The sequence below is a fragment of the Notamacropus eugenii genome, chromosome 5, assembly GCF_028372415.1.
Source record: "Notamacropus eugenii isolate mMacEug1 chromosome 5, mMacEug1.pri_v2, whole genome shotgun sequence".
NCBI classification, from domain to species: Eukaryota; Metazoa; Chordata; class Mammalia; order Diprotodontia; family Macropodidae; genus Notamacropus; species Notamacropus eugenii.
The window spans coordinates 437747993-437767300 of record NC_092876.1 but is presented as its reverse complement, the minus strand read 5'-3'; the positions used below and the strand labels follow the sequence as shown (position 1 = coordinate 437767300).

Genomic DNA, 19308 nt, shown 5'->3' with positions numbered 1-19308 from the left:
AAGAAACACGGAAAGATGTATGAACTAAGACAGAGCTAAATAAGCAGAACCAGGAAAATGGACAATAATGTTAACAATATAAGTGGGAAGAACAGAAACTGAATACTTGGTAAGAACGAATAACAAGCATGATTATGAAGAAGAGATGGGAGAATGTAGCTCTCTCCCTTCTTTGCAGAGGTGGAGGACTATAGAAGTGGTCTATTCTATATAATGTCAGAATTGGTTGATAAATTAGTTAGTTTTGCTGAACTGCTTTTCTCCCTCTCATATTTTCCTTTGTTATAAGGGATGGCTCACTGGTTTGAGTAGGGGGATAGAATATACTGAGAGATGAAGTTGGCATAAAAAGAAAGTAACAATAATTTTTTTTATATTTTGGCAGATAAAAAGGGAAAGGAGATATTGAAAATGAATTGATCAGATGCTAATGTGGGAAAACTTTGAAGGCTGGATAAAGATGGAACAGGGAGGAGGAGGAGTCCAGTTTACGTATGGAGAGACATTTAAGACTAGAAAATTAGAACATTGCTCAGTTGTGGGCAGCCCTGAATGTCAGGCAAAGGAGTTTGACTATTACTCCATGGACAATATGAAGACACTGAAGATTATTGAGTGAAAGAAGACTCTTGCCAAAGAAAGGTGACTCTGGCAGATCAACGAATGGTGAACTGGATAGATAATCAGTGAAGATGGAAGACAAGAAATCAGCTGAAAGATAGATCTGCATGCATATATTCCATACTCTGTATCTTCTTATGCAGGTTTGATTTTTGCCATAAGTCCTCTGTAAATATAAACAAGGTGACTAAAGACATTGACTTCTTTCTTTCCTTCCTTCCCTCCTTCCCTCCTTCCTTCCATCCATCCAGAAGTGTGTATTAAAGATAGGACAACTAGAAATGAGGTGCAACATGATCAGTCTCTCATAGATCATCCAAAATAATGTCAGGTGTGATCTCAGTCTTCTTGGCAAGTTCTCCAAGTTCCATGGTGCTAAGGTAGAAATAATGATTAAGGAGTTCCCTATCAAGGACATTGTGTACACCATTCACTAGAATGTGACAGTTGACATGCATCATCCAAAACCCATGGGGGTTTAGGCCAGCATGATGGGGCAGCCTAGAGGTCAGGGCATTTTGCAACATCAGCAGATGCTGATATGTCTTCTCCTGCATTGTCAATAGGAGCCCAGTACCACCACCAAATGTGGCAAATCATGTGTTATGCTTGTTCTTCCAGAAAATGGGTTGCTGACTGGGCCCTATAGCCACCCTCAAGCATGGTGTCCTCCAGAATGTGTTCACATGGCCACACACAGGGAAGTCTGCCTGCTGTAGCAGCCATATCTCTCCAAAACTCTTCTTAGCTTCAGGCAGATACATGGAAAACATGAGATTGCTGTCCTGGTCTGACCCCAGAAAGCCAAGCTGAGCACTGTATACCTCCAGGGGTTTGACATCCTGGGACAGTAGGATCAGGGTTTTGTTCTCCTTCTGGTAACAAAGCAGAGAAATACTTTTCATTACATGAACTGGTTGGAGTTGAAATTCTTCACACTGATCATCTGATGAATGTAGAGTAGTATGTCAATCAAAGCCATATCCATCAGTTCGCTGGCCCGAAGACGCCACAGAAAGATTTTTGGGCCAGTGGCTGATGCCAGGTGGTCATTGCAGTGATTGAGAACTGTCATTGGGCCTTTTTGCTCCTTCTCACGCAGTATTTTGAACTTGTTTTTTGTTAGCAATTTCTGGGCTCTGGAACTACCTCAATCATGTCCACAGTGAGAATCCTGCCTTGTCATATGACCTCCCTCTGCATGAGGAAGGTTCCAGTAACCACTAGCCCTTGAAGCCAGACCCAGTCCCCTCACTGCAAAGGGACACTGTCTTACTGCAGGTCATTCTGCCATTTTTCCAGCTCAATCCTGGTATTGAGGATGGCCTCCCAAGGGACTAGAGAGATAAGCTGGATAGAGAAAGCCTCCTGCAAGGGGTAGATATATTGTTCATTTCACTCTACAGTCTCAAATTCCTTCTCTTTGCCTATCATTCAAGGATGAGAGTGCCCATGGCATTGGTGGTGCTGGCCACAGCATAGACCTTGGACTCCATGGGATGGGCAGCAGAGTGAGTTGTGCATCTCAGTGGAATCTGTCTTATTGGCCAGGGAACATCACAGGACAAATTGGTTGTAAGAACACTGATTGGAAGCTCACTCTGTCTGATAAAGTCCAGGAATTTTCTTAGAGTTGACATTGTGGAAAGAAGCTAAGGCATTAATGGGGCATCAGTTCCTATGGAGTCCAACTGAAGAGTTTTCTAACCAGTCACCAGCAACCAGTGGAGTGGACCACAGATAAACACCCTAAACAGCCATAAATATATTCAGAGTAACAGAACCAGGTCACACAGCCCCAAGCACCAACACTTTCATCAGTCCTACCTCCTCTGACTTCTTCCTTGATGACCTTGACTTCTCCCAAAACTGAAATTGTGGAGAACCTTTTCAAATCACACTTGAGGCTGCTCTGGCTGAACTGGAATGACTTCATAGAGGGATAGTTCCTGCAAGTAGAGATAGGTCTGGTGGTTGCCCAGGACAACCAGTAACACCTTAACAAGAGAAAGTTCTTACCTTGTCACTTTTTTCTTCTTGGTATTACTCTGGGTGACTTGCTGTACAAAGGAGCTGTATACTAGTATCCACTGCCCAACAGGGAAAGTCTTTACTAGAAGGCCATGTGCCAAACTGGAGCGAATAGATTCCCATGGCCTCACTCTCTCTTATTGGCACACACCAGCAGGTAAGCTCTGTTCTGTATGGGAGAGGGTCCCAGTCAACAAACAGGAGACTGCTCCTTCCAGCCTCTTCTTTGATTGGGGCTGAGCAGGGAACCAGAGTCTCCATACAACATCTCCTCTTCATCACCCATTATGGGGCTTGTCTCAGGTCCCAGACCCTCAGCCTCCAGACCTCCCAGCTCATCCTTAGGTCCAGCTGTTCTGCTTTCAGTGGTATCACTGACATCCTAGTACACAAAGATTACAATCATCTTTGAGTGGTGATGTAAAGGGGGCTTGTGAACCAGATGATGGTTCTTGCCCCCAAAGAAGTCACTTTTCAGAAGGCATATAGTTACATGACCCTCAGCACCCATGATGACCACATAAGGATCAGTGATGTCACACTGCACAAAGGGAGAGCCCAGGTCCACAGGAGTGAAGTGCAACTGGTTCACTTATTCTAGTAGATGAATACTGAGGGGTGACACCTGGACAATATAGTGATTACTACTAGTGTTACCAGCATAGACAATGGGCAAAGCCACTGGCATCCAGATCCATGATCTCCTGATCTATTTATAGCATCATGGTGAATCTTCCCAGCTGAGAATGGCACTTCCCATCTTCTGTTTCTGGGGAGCTGGGCTTCTGTTCTGCCACTTCCAACCCGTTGGTAGTCTCATGTTCTTCCTTGCACAAGGGTGTGATGACTGTCCATGTGCCATAACAGCTATGCAACTCAAGGGTTGTCACCACCCAGGGCCAAATACTCTTCCAAACCACAGACAATGCTCCATTCCAAATAAGATGAGAATGGGCTTTTGGTACTCATGAAGGAACTGCAGATCAGTGGTGTTCAGGAGCTTTCTCACCCAAGACCTGAATATCAATAATATAGCTTTGTAGGGAACTTGATTTCTGCCCTTCTCCTACTAGCTCCTCATACTCTTCTGCCACAGTCTCCCTTTGGAAAGGCAGCACTACAAGCCATGTTCCATAGATCAGCGAGACTGGAAAGCACCTATCAGGGTCCACTTATACCTATGTGTATACATTATGGTCAAAGCCATTCCTCAGGCTCCTCAAAGTAATGTAGTGAGGGGTCTTTAGGTCCTGGGCCCTTGTATTAGCAAGCACACTAGCACACAGGGTGGGCTGCTAGCACAGGTTCTTTGATCTGCTTTCTAAAGGAAAGACAGCTTCAAATGGGTCAATAATCTTACTTAATTAAACAATGCAGACAGATAAATAGAGTAGAAAGAAGTGAGTATCCAAGAAAGAATCTAATAGATGGGTTCCAACTGTCTAAACAGAGTTATAGATACCCAGTCACCAGACCATAAAGCACCAACATTTGGGTTCACAAAGCTTGGGGAGGCTCCTTATCAATGGCTACCCAGAGTCGTCTGACCAAATCACAAAGAAACATTCTTCCCATGAGTGAGCCCCAAAGTAAAATACCAACCTCCCAGTATATATAGTTTTCAAGTAATAGGCTCAGAGCCAGAAGGCATCACAACTCAGAAGACTCAGTGCCTAATTGGCTCAATGCAAAAAGGTGTGAAAGCCTTCCTTCAAGCAAGCTTCCCCCTAAGCAAGCTTGACTGTCCATGTGCCATAACAGCTATGCAGCTCAAGGGTTGTCACCACCCAGGGCCTTAGGCAAGTTCCTCCCTGAATCATCTGATGGGCTCTACCTGACTTTAGCATTGTATATATCACAGCTGTGAAATGAGCTAGAGTTCAAAGCAGCGAGACATCCATGACTGAAATACCTGTGTACCTTTAGACCTGGGAACATGACTCTTGTTCTAAGGAAAAAAGGGAACACATATGGTCACATAGGCCTATTAATGACCAGGGAAGATCTCATATTCCATTAACCTTACAGTACTAGGGTCATACTCTACCACTGACATTTTAGAAACTGAGTAATAGGGCATCTCTTCTGACTCAGGAAAGCTATACACTGGCCATAGAGATGGCATTTCCAAAAACAAAAAGGCCACTAGTTTCAGCTTTTCTTTGTGTAACTTCCCTTCTGTGTTCCATCACTTAAGTGAAGTCTCAGTATCATGGCTGAGCCATTATCCATAAAGCTGGGAGGTCACAGCCACCATAATCTTGCATTCAATATTGCTGAAATTACAATACATGGAAGACTTCAGCCCCATGGGGGTTGGGGGTGGTGGTGCAGTGGGGTGGGAGATGGTGGTGCCATGCAGAGGGAGCCTCACTGCCTGCTCTGCCTGCTCACAGGGCCTCCCTTCCAGAGAGCTTCAATAAGCTACTCTAGGACCCAGGGGATGAACTAACGTATTTGACCAGCGCTGACATGACTATTTAAGGACTCTAAAAGTAGGCTGCCTCAGAGGCTGTGGAGGGAAATAAAGTTCACAATCCCTGCGCTTCCTCTTGGCCCGGCTAAATCCTGGAAGGGTTTCTGATGTCTAGGGTTGGAGGTGAGCCCAGAGGAGCAAGTGAGAACCTTTAAAAAAAGGGTGAAGCATGGGGGAACCCCAGCAGGAGGGGGACACCTGAATCCCCGCCCCTTTCACTCCCCCACCCCCTTCCTCTCAAGGCTGCCACCTGTCAGCAGTGCGAGGTCAGGCTCACCACAAACCAACTAACACTTTCTTGGAAATGAGCCCAAACTGGTCCGAGTAGGGGCCGAGGCCGGCGCGCTGCGGCCGCCCTCTCTCCTTGCCCTCTTCTTCCACCCGAGGGACCGGGCAGCCAAGCTGCGGCCAGCGGGCCGGGTGGCCAAGGCCAGGGGCACCCGGCTCCACGGGCACCAGCTGTTCCCACCCCGGGCTCCGCCGCAGGGCGGCCCGGGCGCACCCGGGAAGGAGCGATGGACCTATCGGGCACTTGTCAGCCGCCTCTCCCACCCGCGGCTGGCACTCGCAGATAACCGGCGCAGGCTGGCGGGCGGGCCCGGGGGCCCGGCAGCCGCGGTGGCCCGGGGACTCCGCGGGAGGGGAGGAGATGAAATTCCCCGGCTCCGTCCTGGTGTCCGTGTTCCTCTTCGTGGCCGAGACCGTGAGCGCCCTGTACCTGAGCAGCACCTACGACTCGGCGGGGGACCGCATCTGGCTGTCGCTCACCCTGCTCTTCTCGCTGCTGCCCTGCGTGCTGGTGCAGTTCACGCTCATCTTCGTGCACCGAGACCTGAAGAGGGACCGGCCGCTGGTGCTGCTGCTGCACATGCTGCAGCTGGGACCCCTGATCAGGTGGGTGGCGGGCCCGGGCGCGGGGCGCGGGGCGCGGGGAGCGGGGCGCTGTCCTCTCCTCTGCCCGACTCGGAACACTTTCGTTTTTTCTCCATCCTCTCCTCCCCGCGCTCCTCCCTTCCAGCCATATCTATGGCTTCAGGCAGGCACAGGGGAGGTGCCCCCCTCCCAGCCCCCGCGGCCTACTGGAGATGGAGGCCACCCCAGGGTATTATGGATTAACATCGGCAGTAGATGCACCACTACGCTATAAGGCGCTGGGTGGGGGCAAAGATCCCCACCTGTCTGTCACTCTATGCCCGTCTTGCAGGTCAAAGCTGTTGTCACCAAGACTGCAGGATCTGAACTACCAAATGAATAGACTCGATTTTATTCTACCAGAATATGGGTTGTTGTCAGGATATTTATGACTTGTGCCATGTATATAGACGCACACTTGGAAAAGAAAGCGTGCCACACCCTTTTCAAGTCTGTGTAAATAGAAATTTAAGTATATACCCCCCTCCCCCATACTTATGTGTTGTTTTTTTCCCAGCTATTCTGCGCCTTGAGCTCCCATTCAAAGGACTGTGTATATAAGTGGTGTGTTGTTGGAATGGCTTTCGTGTCTTTCCTCGGTTTGTGGGCATGTACTATTAAAGCTCCTGTACCATAACCATGAAAAAAAGGCATCTGCCATTCAGCATTCTTTTGGAATATTTGTTCAGATTATTATCAAAATAGTCCTTTGCTTATCTATCCCTGCCAAACCCAAACATTTAATATTCTGTAAATGAGGGGAAATTGTATTTTAGCTAATTGAAAGGCTTGGAGAAAAATAATGTTTATAGATAGCAAAACAAAAAGTGTCTACCTGTGTCATAACCATGAAAAGTACAAAAGAAAATTCAGAATGTAACAGACCAAGAGTTCTTAACATTGGATGTGTAAACTGTTTTTTAGATTTACTTGCTTCAGTGTAATTGGTTTCCTTTATCAATCTATGGATTTTATTTTATGCATTTAAAAACATGTTTTGATGAGAAATCCATAGACTTCACCAAGCTGCCAAAAGGGTCCATGACAAAAAACAAACAATCTTATGAACCCTTGTAAGAGAACAATAATTTTAAAGAGAGAAGAAAGGGTGGGGGGACTCCAGGTCAAGGGTGGGGAACCTGCAGCCATGAGGTCACACGTGGCCCTCTAGGTCCTCCAGTGCAGCCCTTTGACTAAATCCAAACTTCACAGAACGAATCCACTTAATAAAAGGATTTGTACTGTAAAACTTAGACTCAATCAAGGCTGCACCCGAGGACCTAGAAGGCTACATGTGGCCTCAAGGCCACTGGTTCCCCACCCTTGCTTTAAGCAAACATCTTATCGATCTATAGTTAGCCAGAATCAACCATCTCCATGGCTTAGTAGAAAGAATCTTGGACCAGAGTCTGATGACCTGCTCCTGTGCTATACTGTTTAGCTTCTTTACGTAGATAATGAAGGGGTTGAACTTGATCTCCATCTCCAAGTTCCTACATTATCCCTGAATTGGCAGCAGTCTTACCCACCTAACATGAAGTCAAGGAGCTGAAAGAAAGTAAAAAACAAACAAACAAAAACACCAAAAAACTTTTGGCAACTAAAATAGAATACAGGATCATAGATTTAGACTTAGAAGAGAAGTTGGAGTTCGTTGAGTCCAACCCTCTCACTTTACAGATGAAGAAATTGAGTCCTAAGGAGGTTAAGTGACTGACCGTGGTCACACAGATAGCAGATGACAAGACTGGAAGCCAGAGCTTATGACTAAATCCATTGTTCTTTTCCTTGGATCACATTACCCCTCAGTTTCCCCGCCATTGCATTTTACTGAAAGGGGAGTGCAATTTGCTATGTACTGGGATGAATCCTTTGCTCTTATTGTACACATAATTATAACAAATTTGAATTCCAAGCTCACAGCATATTAGAAACACCAAAAAAGAAGTAGGAAAAGAAACTAGTATGAGTGTGGATAGCTGCAACAACTAACAGACTTCCTAAGAGCAGAATGGGAGACAAAAACCAAAATTAAACATTAAAAGCATAGATAAGAAATAATAAAACCAAAAAACACCCCGTGATTTGAAGCCATTTAGTAGAGAGAAATATGCCCCTGTGTACCTCAAAAGCAAGTACAAAAAGTAATATTCATATGTATGCCACAAGGCATCAAGGAAAGTTTAGATTATTTTCAGCATCCCTTGTTTCAGAAGATAGGGAAATGTACTCTTGATTGTAGTGGTGAGTGACTTGAGTCAGAGCCCCTAGTATAGTGCTTCTGAAATGTTGTGTAGTAATGAAATACTATACTTTAAGTGCAACTTTAATGGAGGCCTTACAGAAAGGGGAAAAAAAAAACTAAGAAAATGTCTAGTTGATAACATTTGAGTACTGACTGATACACACACACACACACTCACACACAAAACACACATATACGGGCACAAACACACACATACATTTATATCTTGCAAATATAGAATGTACCTAAAACTTCACCAAGACTTTTGGGATACCCTGTATTGTGCTTTAAAGTTAAAAAAAAATACAACAGTGATTAAAAAAAATCTTATTTTTATATCAATTTTATCCCAAATCTAACAATATTAACAACAGGTTACTTAGACAAAAGAGCGTGTTTATTTATCATCAGTAAGAATTTTTAAATGAGAACATTAGACACCATATCTCATTTTGTTAAGAGCCTCACATTTATGTTGCTTTTGCTCTTTATTTCCATGAGCCAGTATTTTGAGGAATTTTTTTCAATTAATGCTATTTTTGCTTTGAAAATTCTAAAATTGCTTTGAAGTTTTCTCTTAAAATTTCTTTTTGTTCAATCATTTATTTATTTATTTTTAACGTTCTTTTAAAAACTTTTGAGTTCTGACTTCTCTCTTTCCTTCCCACTCCTTTGTCACCCATTGTGAAGTCAAGAAATGGGATGTCAATTATACATGTGAAATCATGCAAAACATACTTCCATATTAGTCATGTTGCAAAAAATAAAGTTTTAAAAATTATGCTTCGATCCGCATTCATATTCCATCCAGTGCTTTCTCTGGAACATGTCATATGGAATTGTCTTGCATTATTGTGAAATAGCCAGATCATTCATAGTTGATGATCATTTAGTATTACTGTTACTGTGTACAGTGTTCTCCTGGTTTTGCTCCCTTCACTTTGCATCACTTCACATAAGTGTTTTCTGGTATTTCTGAGACCATCCTGTTCATCATTTTTATGGCACAGTAGTATTCCATTACGGGAGTAGCTGCATGGGATAGTGGATAGGATGCCAGACCTGGGGTCAAGAAGACTCATCTTCCTGAGTTCAAATCTAGCCTCAGACACTTATTAGCTGTGTGACCCTGAGCAAGTCACTTAAGTGGGTTTGCCTAGTTCCTCATCTATAAAATAAACTGGACAAGGAAATGGCAAACCACTCCAGTATCTTTGGCAAGAAAACCCCAAATGGGGTCATGAAGAGTCAGACATGATTGAAATGACTGAATAACAAGAACAAAAATTCCATGATAATCATATACCACAATTTGTTCAGCCATTCCCCATATGATGGGCATTGCCATTTTAAATTTTTTGCCACCTCAAAAAAATGCTGCTATGAATATTTTTGTACATATAAGTCCTTTTTCTTTCTTTGGGATACAGACCTAGCAATGGTTTGCTGGGTCAAAGGGTCATAGTTTCACAGCTCTTTAGGCATAGTTCCAAATTATGGTCCAGAATTATTGGACCAGTTCACAATTCCACCAACAGTGCATTAGCATTCCAATTTTTCCACCTCCATTCCAATATTTGTCATTTTCCATTTCTGTCATATTAGTCAATCTGATAGATATGAAGTGGTACCTTAGAGTCAGGTTAATTTATATTTCTCTAATCACCAGTGATTTGGAGCAATTTTTATGAGTACAGATAGATTTGATTACTTCATCTGAAAACTTCTTGTTCATACCCTTTGACCATTTATCAAATGTGTAAAGACTCATATTCTCATAAATTTAACACAGTTCTTTATAAATTAGAGAAATGAAGACTTGCTATAAAATTTTCTTCTTTCAGTTTTCTGCTTTCCTTGTAATCTTAACTGCATTGGTTTTATTTGTGCAAAACCTTTTTAATTTGAGGTAATAAAAATTATCCATTTTATATCCTGTAATGTTCTCTATCTCTTGTTTGGTCATAAATTCTTCTCTTAGCCATAAATCTGACAGGCAAACTATCCTATACCCCGTTATTTGCTTATGTTAGCACCCTTTATGTCTAAATCATGTACTCATTTTTATCATATCTTGGTATATGGGGTGAGTGTTGATCTATACCTAGTTTCTGCCAAAGTGTTTTCCAGTTTTCTCAGAAATTTTTGTCAGATAGTGATTCTTGTCCAGAAAGCTTAGGTTTTGGTGTTTATCAAATACTAGATTACTATGGTCCTTTATTACTGTACAATATATACAATATACTGTATATTGTATACCAAATGGATTCTACTGATCCACTCTATTTCTTAGTCAGTGTCAGATTGTTTTGGTGATGATTTCTTTGAAGTATAGTTTGAGATCTGATACTCATAGGCCACCTTCTATCACATTTTTTTTGTTGATTCACTTTATAGTTTTGACTTTTTGTTATTTCACATGAATTTTGTTATTATTTTTCTAGTTCTATAAAATGATTTTGAGCAGTTTGTTGTGAAACTGAATAAGTAAATTAATTCAGGTAGAATTGTAATTTTTATTGTATTGGCTCAGCCTCCCCAGAAGCAATTAATATTTCTCCAGTTGTTTAGATCTGACTTTCTTCATGTGAAAAGTATTTTGTGATTGTGTCGTGTAGTTCTTATGTTTGTTTTGGCAGGCAAACTCTCAAATATTTTATAATGTCTGCAAGTTTTTAAAATAGAATTTCTCTATCTATCTCTTTCTGCTCAACTTTGTTGATTATATATAGAAATACTAATGATTTATGTGGGTTTATTTTATATCCTGAAGTTTTATTACAGTTATTGTTTCAACTAGTTTTTTAGTTGATTCTCTAGGATTCTCTATGACATTATATTATCCACAAAGAGTGAAAGTTTTGTTTCCTCATTGCCTATTCTAATTCCTTCAATTTCTTTTACTTCTCTTATTTTTATACTTAGCATTTCTGGTCCAATATTGAATAATATTGATAATAATAAAGTGAGCATCCTTGCTGCACCCCTGATCATATGGGGAAGACTTCTAGCTTAGCACCATTACATATAACTACCACTGATGGTTATAAGTAGATAGTACTTATCATTAAAAGGAAAGCTCCATTTATTCCTATACTTTATAGTATTTTTGACAGGAATAAGTGTTGCATCTTGTCAAAAGCTTTTTCTGATCTATTGATACAATTATATTACTTTTTGTTATTTTTGTTGTTGACATGGTCAATTAGTTTTAAAGCTTCCTACTTATTGCTTAAGGCTGAGTGGTTTAATGGCCACAGGGCTAACTTGGAGTCAGAAAGAATCATGCTTTTTGATTCAAACTGCCTTAGTTTTCCCATCCTTAAATTGGAGTAATACTACCTGTGATAACACAGGTTTGTGAGACTCAAGTAAGATAACATGTAAAGCACTTTGCCAACTTTTAAGTTCCATATAAATGCCAGTGATGGCAAATGCTTTTGTAATGTTCCTGGAATCATAAGACATTTAAAAAAAATATGTAACATAGTATATACATAGACCATCACTAGAAATAAATCTGAATTACAGCTGTCCATCATTATATTTATTTCTTCTGTATTGGGGATTTGGTACTAGTACTAGTTCATGGATCATCAATCATGGTTTGGAAATCAGTGGTTTCAGTTGTAAATATGTAAGGAATTATAAATAAAACTGGTTTAGTAACTCATCACTTTCAAGTGACAGATAAATTGGGACTACTAGTCTTAGCCCATTGTCTTAGTTATTGGTGAGCTGGTTTTGTTTTTATACAAAACAGACATTTATTAAGCATCTGCTGAGCAGGATTAGGAAGTCAAGAATGAAAACAACTCAACTTAGTTTCTGTCCTTAAAGAGCTTAGAGTCTAATAGAGAAATATAACATACAATTAGTACATGGTGGGACACAAGATAGAATTTGATAGAGGCAAAGCAGAGTCCAGGACAAAATGCCTTCAGAAAATCTGAAAGGAGATGACTGTTAACTGTAGAAACAAGAAAGGCATGATGGGATAGATGGCCCATGAAATGGACCTTGAAGGAAAAAACAGATGTCAATAGACGAGATAAGAAGGCATCAAATTCCAAGCGTGAGGGAAGCTCTTTGTGAATGCCTGGATGTAGAAGGGTATAACATGAGCCTGATGAACGACTGATGGTGTAAGTTGACTAGAATGTAGCATGATTAAAGCATAGTAGCATAAACTGTAATTGAAAAGGTAAATTGAAACCATATGGTGGAGAGCAAAGGACTAGAGAGCTTGTATTTTGTCTTCCAGGGATTCACTGTAGGAATTTGAGCAGAGGAGTGATAGGTGAGTGAGATCTGCTCATTAGGGAACAGGAAGGAATGAGCATTTATACAGTGCCTACTATGGGCCAGGCACTAAGATAAGTGATTTTTTAACAAATATTATCTTGTTTGGTCTTCACAATAACCATGGGAGGTAGGTTCTATTATTATTGTTACCCATATTTTACGGTTGAGGAAACTTAGGCAAATAGAATTGAAAGGACTTGGCCAGTGGGGTCACACAGCCGGTAAGTGTCTGAAGCCAGATTTAATTTAGATCTTCTGACTCCAGATCCTATGCACTGAGCCACCAGCTAGCTGCCATATTAGGAAGGTTCTTTTGGTAATTCTACGACAGGTAAACAACTGGAGACTGGAAAAGTATTTAAAGAAGGTATTCCAATGGTTCCGAGAAGATAAAAAGCCTGATCTCGGATATTGCCACGGCAAATTAAATAGGGGAACAGTCATTATCATTGTAGAATTGACAGGGCATTTTTGTCTTCTTTTCTCTTGAGACTTCTCAATTTTATTATTATCCTTCATGAAATAGATGTATATTTTTAAATTTAAGAGGCTGCTGTGCTGTATCTTTTTCCCTGCAATGCTTTCTCTTCATGAACCTGTTTGTCCTGTTTAGTGGAAATCTTAAGAGATCTGCGGAACAGAGTTTGAAAAGTGCTTCTTTAATGCAATAACTAAGTGACATCAGCCACGACTGCTTAAAGGCCTTTTAAATTTACTCTTGTGAGTTCTCCGCTGTGTTTCAGATTGGTGAGATGGGTGCTTGGACTTTTCTTCCTTCATATTTCTTGTGTTGTATTCTTATACATGAAAGTTTAGAAAGATTTCTTTGCAAAATATAAAGACCCGGAAAAACAGTCTGTGCAGCCAAGATTTCATTATAATGAATAGTTTATCCTTCTGAATAAATAAGAATCTTATGTAGTTGATGCACCTGGAAAAAGGTAATATATTATTCATAGACATGTGCCTCACAGATATATCATTAATATGTAATATTATGCACATTATATACAAATATACAAATTAGCTCATTACTGCTTCTATTTACTTTTGAACTCTGCACGTCTGTCCAAAAGGGTCAAAACGGTTTCTCCTAAGTGAAATAAGAAATGTTGTAGCATGATATATTTAGTGATTTTGATATTTTAAAATTGTTTTGGAGTTTTGCCCTTTAACTTCAAGTGGAAGAAAGCTAATTTACTATGTTCACAAACTTGTCAGTTGTTAGGATCTTGACCATATTTCCCATAGGAGCAATCCTATAAAAAAAATTCTATAAAAGTGCTCCAGACCAGTCTATAAACTTCTTACGATTTAGTTCACTATGTATCTAAAGGAGAACATGGTTCCAGTACTGCTAGAAAATCTAATTGTACTGAGTAATACTGTTTTCCTGAGAAAACACGTACAGAGTTTTTGGAATACCAGAAATATCGCTTCCCTAATCCTAGTTGTCACTTCTCCTCACTTTTTAGTAGGGGATAGGTTGAGCAGCAGGAGAATGGGGTGGGGAAGAGCCACTGAATAGGTAGGTAAGGTTTTCTGCCAGTGGAAATCCACAAAAAATGCCTTCAACCTAGTAATCTCCCATTTGTCACTTTTATTTTCTTCTCTGGGTTCATAGCCTTCCCTTTTCTCTTTTTAACACAAACGGAATCACGTATTTGCACATCCTCTTTGTTCTCTTTGGTTTCATAAGAAAAATTCCACATAGGAGATATATATGTATAGTACATATACACCAAGGACTGAAGCAGGAAGAAAAACAGACCCAGACTATCCCTCACATTCATTCACAGGTTCTGAAGGGACATGGGGATTCAGAGACAGGACAGGGATTCTGAGGCATTTTGGTGTAGGAAATAAGAAAGTGGTTTAGGATTTGGGAATACTTTGGCAGGACTAGGAGCTATTTCTGTTTAGTTATTTCAGTCGTGACTCTATTTGGAGTTTTCTTGGCAGAGATACTGGAGTGGTTTGCCATTTCCTTCTCTGGCTTATTTTACAGATGAGGAAACTGGGGCAAACAGGGTTAAGTGACTTGCCCAGGGTCACACAGCTAGTGTCTCAGGCTGAATTTGAACTCAGGAATATGAATCCTCCTGATTCTAGAACCATCACTGCACTACCAGGATTATCTAGTCTAAATCCTTCATTCTACAGGTGAGAGAACATCATTTGTCTAAGACCACACAGAGAGTAATTAGCCTTCAATTCAATGAACTAGAATTTAATTCAAGAACTCTGATTCCAAACCCAGTGCTCTTATAGATCAGGAACAAAGTAGCACTGAGGCTAGAAAAACAACAATAAGTTAAGAAGGGGAAAAGAAAGAGGAAGAAAATACTATTAGTGTTTACCTTCCCACTTCCCTCCTGACTATGAATCCTGTCTTTTGGATTATCCCACTCTGGACAATCCCACTCTGGACTGCTCTTGATTGTGGCTTTGAAAGTTAATCTCAAGCAACAGCTTGGCAGAGATTCAGAAGAAGAAAGGACAGAAGGAAGAGAAGAGAGAGAAATCCAAAATTGTGCCAAAGGGAAAAGAAAGGGAGCTTCTGTGACCATCTTGTGGTCATTCATATGTAAGATTCATGCAGAAGTTGAATGGGTTGAAGTTGGCGATTTATTTTATATTCCTTTAAGTAAAAGTCTCCTTTTGAAATAATTCTGATAATAATTTTAACTGGGAAGCCAGTTAAAAAAGCTCTCTCTAATGTTGTCTAGATGTCTATGTGAAAACTACATCACTGATTATTTTCCCCCATTGTATCTACTTATTAGCTGAATAATCATGAGTGCCCCAATCTCAGTGCCCCAGTTGACTCATCTTTAAGATGGACACAATAATTCTTGGACTACTTACTTCATAAGAATCTTACTTTGCAAACCATAAAGTGAAATATAAAAACAACTGGCCATGGATATTCTGTAAAGGGCGTACAGCTTTATAAGGGTATTTGTAGAAACACTGTGTTGTCATTTCTTATGAAAATTGCCGTAGTGAAAAGAACACTGGATTGAGAATCAGAAGACCTAGGTTTGAATTCGTACTCTGCCAGTTACTAGATATTAGACCGTGATCCATTCACTTAAGCTCTTAGTTTCCATTTTTAAACTGTAAAATGGGGAGAGTAATATGTGCATTACTTACTTTACAGCATTGTTGTGAGGAAAGTGTTTTGTGAATCTTAAAATCATAAAAAAATTATAAAATTTCTTTAGATGCCTCTGCTCCTTATTCTCTATGACTTAGTAAATGAAAAAAACATTTAAGTGCTTACTCTGTGTAAAGCATTGTGCTAAGGATATGAATAGAAAAGCAAGACCCTGCTCCCAAGGAGCTCACATTCTAACAGGAGATATCAGGTAGGAGGTTTCAGCAGCAAGTCAGATGAAAAGGCCCCGTGATGGTTTTGGTTACAGAAGCAAAATGTATGACCATGTATCATCTTTAATGTCATTTCCACTGGCTGATAAAACCATATTCATTTCTGTCATTAAACCACTTGACAGTGGCAAGACTTTGGTGGCAAGAACTCCATTAGAGGTTTACTAGGATGCCGTTTTTCATAGAAGTTGCTGGGCTGATGCAGAATAAACCTCATAGACTCATCTTCATGATACCACAACTGAATGAAAAATATAGAATTCGACTAGTTATTTCAACGGACCTTAGTAATTGTTATGACTAGTTAGAAGTTAGACACAAGGAGTGAAAGCTAGAAAAGGATTTTAGTGGTAGGTCATCCTTCATTTTATACATGAAAATTTGCAGATCAGATTGGGGAAATGATTTGCCAAGGTTCAAATCCTGATCCCCTGATTTGAAGTCCACTAGTCTTTCCACTCCACCACAGCTGTTCCACAAAACGTCTGGAGCTTGGTCTTAAAGGAACCCATATAGTTTAGGACAATACTTGCACATAAGTGGTAACCCAAGATAGCCTCTGCTACTTTGGAAGATGTCACTACTGAGCCATCTTGGGAAAAAAGCAACCTGTAATATGATATAAACAAGAAGTTAAAAAAAGAGAGAGGAAGACCATAACATGACATGAATGAGAAGCCAAATGATTTTGTGATTTTTTTTAATTTTTATTTTTTGAGACAATTGGTGGCACAGTGGATTGAGCAGTGGACCTGGAGGCAGGAAGACCTGAGTTCAGATCTTATTAGCTGTGTGACCTTAGCATAGTGCTTAGCACATGGCAGGTGCTTAATAAATGCTTATTGATTGATTGGCTTAGCTTCTGTTGGTCTCAGTTTCTGCAAAATGGAGATAATAATAGCCCCTGTCTCTGAGGGTTGTTGTCAAGATGAGTAAGTATTTGTAAATCACTTTACAAAATTGAAAGAGCAGTATAAATGTGTTATTGTTGGCATCGTTGGCGTTGGTACACACCACCTCCAGCTGCAAAATACTAACCATTCCTTGGCTTTCACCAATGAATAAGTCCCGAGTAATTCAGTTCAGTTTAGCCAATGTATCGTAGGTAACTGTTTAATACACTGTTCGAGGCATTAGGAATAGGGGCTAGAGCTCTGATTTCCTTACCATAGGGAACTATCCACATTGTACTGTGTTTTTATTCATTTTGTTGAATATTTTCCAATTAAAGTTTAATCGTGCGCAGTTTTGTGGGCTATGAGTTTGATGCTTCTGGGATAGAGCCTTGAGAGGTTAAGTGACCTTGCCTAGAGTTACACAGAGAAGGGACTCTTGAAACCAGGTATTCCTGGTTCTGAGGCTAGCTCTCTATGCACTATACCACACTGCTTGGTTTTGGGGATAAAAGATGAAAAATACCATAATATTGTCTTTAAACAACTTATAATGGGGAGAGGACATATATGACTAATGATACAAGGTAAAATTCAATAACATCAAAGAACAGATCCAGTATAGTGAATTTTAAGGAGAGAAAGATTTATACTCTGAATGATTTCTTTAGGCATAGGAATAGTTTGGTATTTGATGGATTTCCTTTCCTCGAGTGTCTAGTCCATTCTATAGTATACTCTCTGATTAATTTGCCATAAACCCCTTAACTTGAGCTTTCGACCACATGGATAGGGATAATGAATTCAAATCCAACCTCAGTCATTTCAACAAGTCAGAAACCTCTATTTGACTCAGTTTCCTCAACTCAAAAATGGGGATAATAGTGATGCCTACCTCCTATGATTGTTTTGAGGATGAAATGAGATTATATTTGCAAAGTGCTTAGCTCAGTGACTGGCACATGGTAGGCACCATATAAATGTTAGTTATCACTATAATTTTATCATTGTATTATCATTATGATTTATTATATTATCTCTCCAAACCCTAAATTCTCTGCATATAGTTTGCCTATATGTGTGTATAACCAATTCCCAATAGAGTGTAAGTTCCCTGATACTAGAATTTTTCAGTTTTATCTTTGTATCTTCACCAGCATATGTTGCTATTGAGTTGTTTCAATAGTATCTGACTCTTTGTCCCCATTTGGAGTTTTCTTGGCATAGATACTGGAGTGGCTTGCCGTTTCCTTTTCTAGCTTATTTTACAGATGAAGAAATTGAGGCCAGTGTCACACAACTACTAAGTGTCTGAGGCCAGATTTGAACTAAGGTCTTCCTGACTCTGGGGCTACAGCTCCATCCAGTGTACCTCTTAGCTGCCTGACATGGAGCAGACTTAATGCTCATTGATTGATTGATTGATTGAGGCAGTCATGGTCTGGCCTTACTGGCTGGTCCTCTCAAGCAGCACTCCCCTCTTCCATCTTCATGCCTTTACAGTCTTGCATGGACTGGAATATGTTCTCTACTCACTCTACCTCTTAAAGACTCTTATCTACTGTAAAGCTCAGCTCAAACATCCCTGCTTTTGGTAAACCTTTTAAGTGTTATATACATGTGAGTTATCATTTTTTATTACTTCTAACTCCTGACTTCTCCTACTTGTCTCTCTCTTATTTGCTCTCTGTTTACAACTGTGTCAGTACTTCTAATTTTCACTTTAGTCATTTTTCTGTCATGAACAACTTTTCCCCATTTAGGATTTTCTTCACAACGCTTACTAGAGTGGTTTGCCATCTCCTTCTCCAGCTCCAGCTTCGCAAATGAGGAAATGGAGGCAAACAGGGTTAAGTGACTTGCCAGGGTCACACAGTTAGTAAGTATGTGAGGCCAAATTTGAACTCAGGTCTTCTCGACTCCAGGTCCAACACTTTAGCCACTAGAAAGACAGGAAGTAAGAGTGAATGAGGGGACAGTTTGGGATCAGGGCATTCTTTTCTCACAAATATTGTCAATAGATCTAGTTTATTAAGTGCCAACTATGTGCCAGGCACTGTGCTAAACACTGGGGATGCAAAGAGAGGAAAAAGACCATCCCTACTCTTGAGGGGCTCACAATCTAATGAAGGAGACAACATGGAAACAGCAATGTAAAAACAAAATAAGAGAGGATAAATTGGAAATGATCAAAAGAGGGAAGGCACTAGCACTGTATAGGTTCATGTGATACCTCCAGACCTTCTGAATTTCCTTAGAACTGAGGCAGACTGGATCTGCTAGGATACGCCCGAACCTTTGGTCCATTCCAGGGCACTCAGGACTCACTTCTGAGATTTTTAACACAATATTTAGCAGCTCAGATTTAAATTTATTGATATATTTCCACCAAGCTATCTCATTGCCCAATCCATAGGAATGAAGCATTTCTG

At 40.4% G+C, this 19308-nt stretch overlaps 1 protein-coding gene and 2 pseudogenes across 1 annotated transcript in view; 1 reads left to right on the top strand and 2 right to left on the bottom strand.

Annotated features, from left to right (window-relative positions):
• Positions 1 to 896: 896 nt before the first annotated feature.
• LOC140507185 (cleavage and polyadenylation specificity factor subunit 1 pseudogene) lies at positions 897 to 2454 on the bottom strand (annotated as a pseudogene).
• Positions 2455 to 2516: 62 nt separating this feature from the next.
• LOC140508032 (cleavage and polyadenylation specificity factor subunit 1 pseudogene) lies at positions 2517 to 4963 on the bottom strand (annotated as a pseudogene).
• An 814-nt stretch (positions 4964 to 5777) lies between these two features.
• XK (X-linked Kx blood group antigen, Kell and VPS13A binding protein) overlaps positions 5778 to 19308 on the top strand; it is a 52220-nt gene continuing 38689 nt past the window's right edge. The window contains exon 1 of the mRNA XM_072615185.1: positions 5778 to 6022. Coding sequence (XP_072471286.1) covers positions 5778 to 6022 — 245 coding nt within the window. The remainder of the gene's footprint in view (positions 6023 to 19308) is intronic.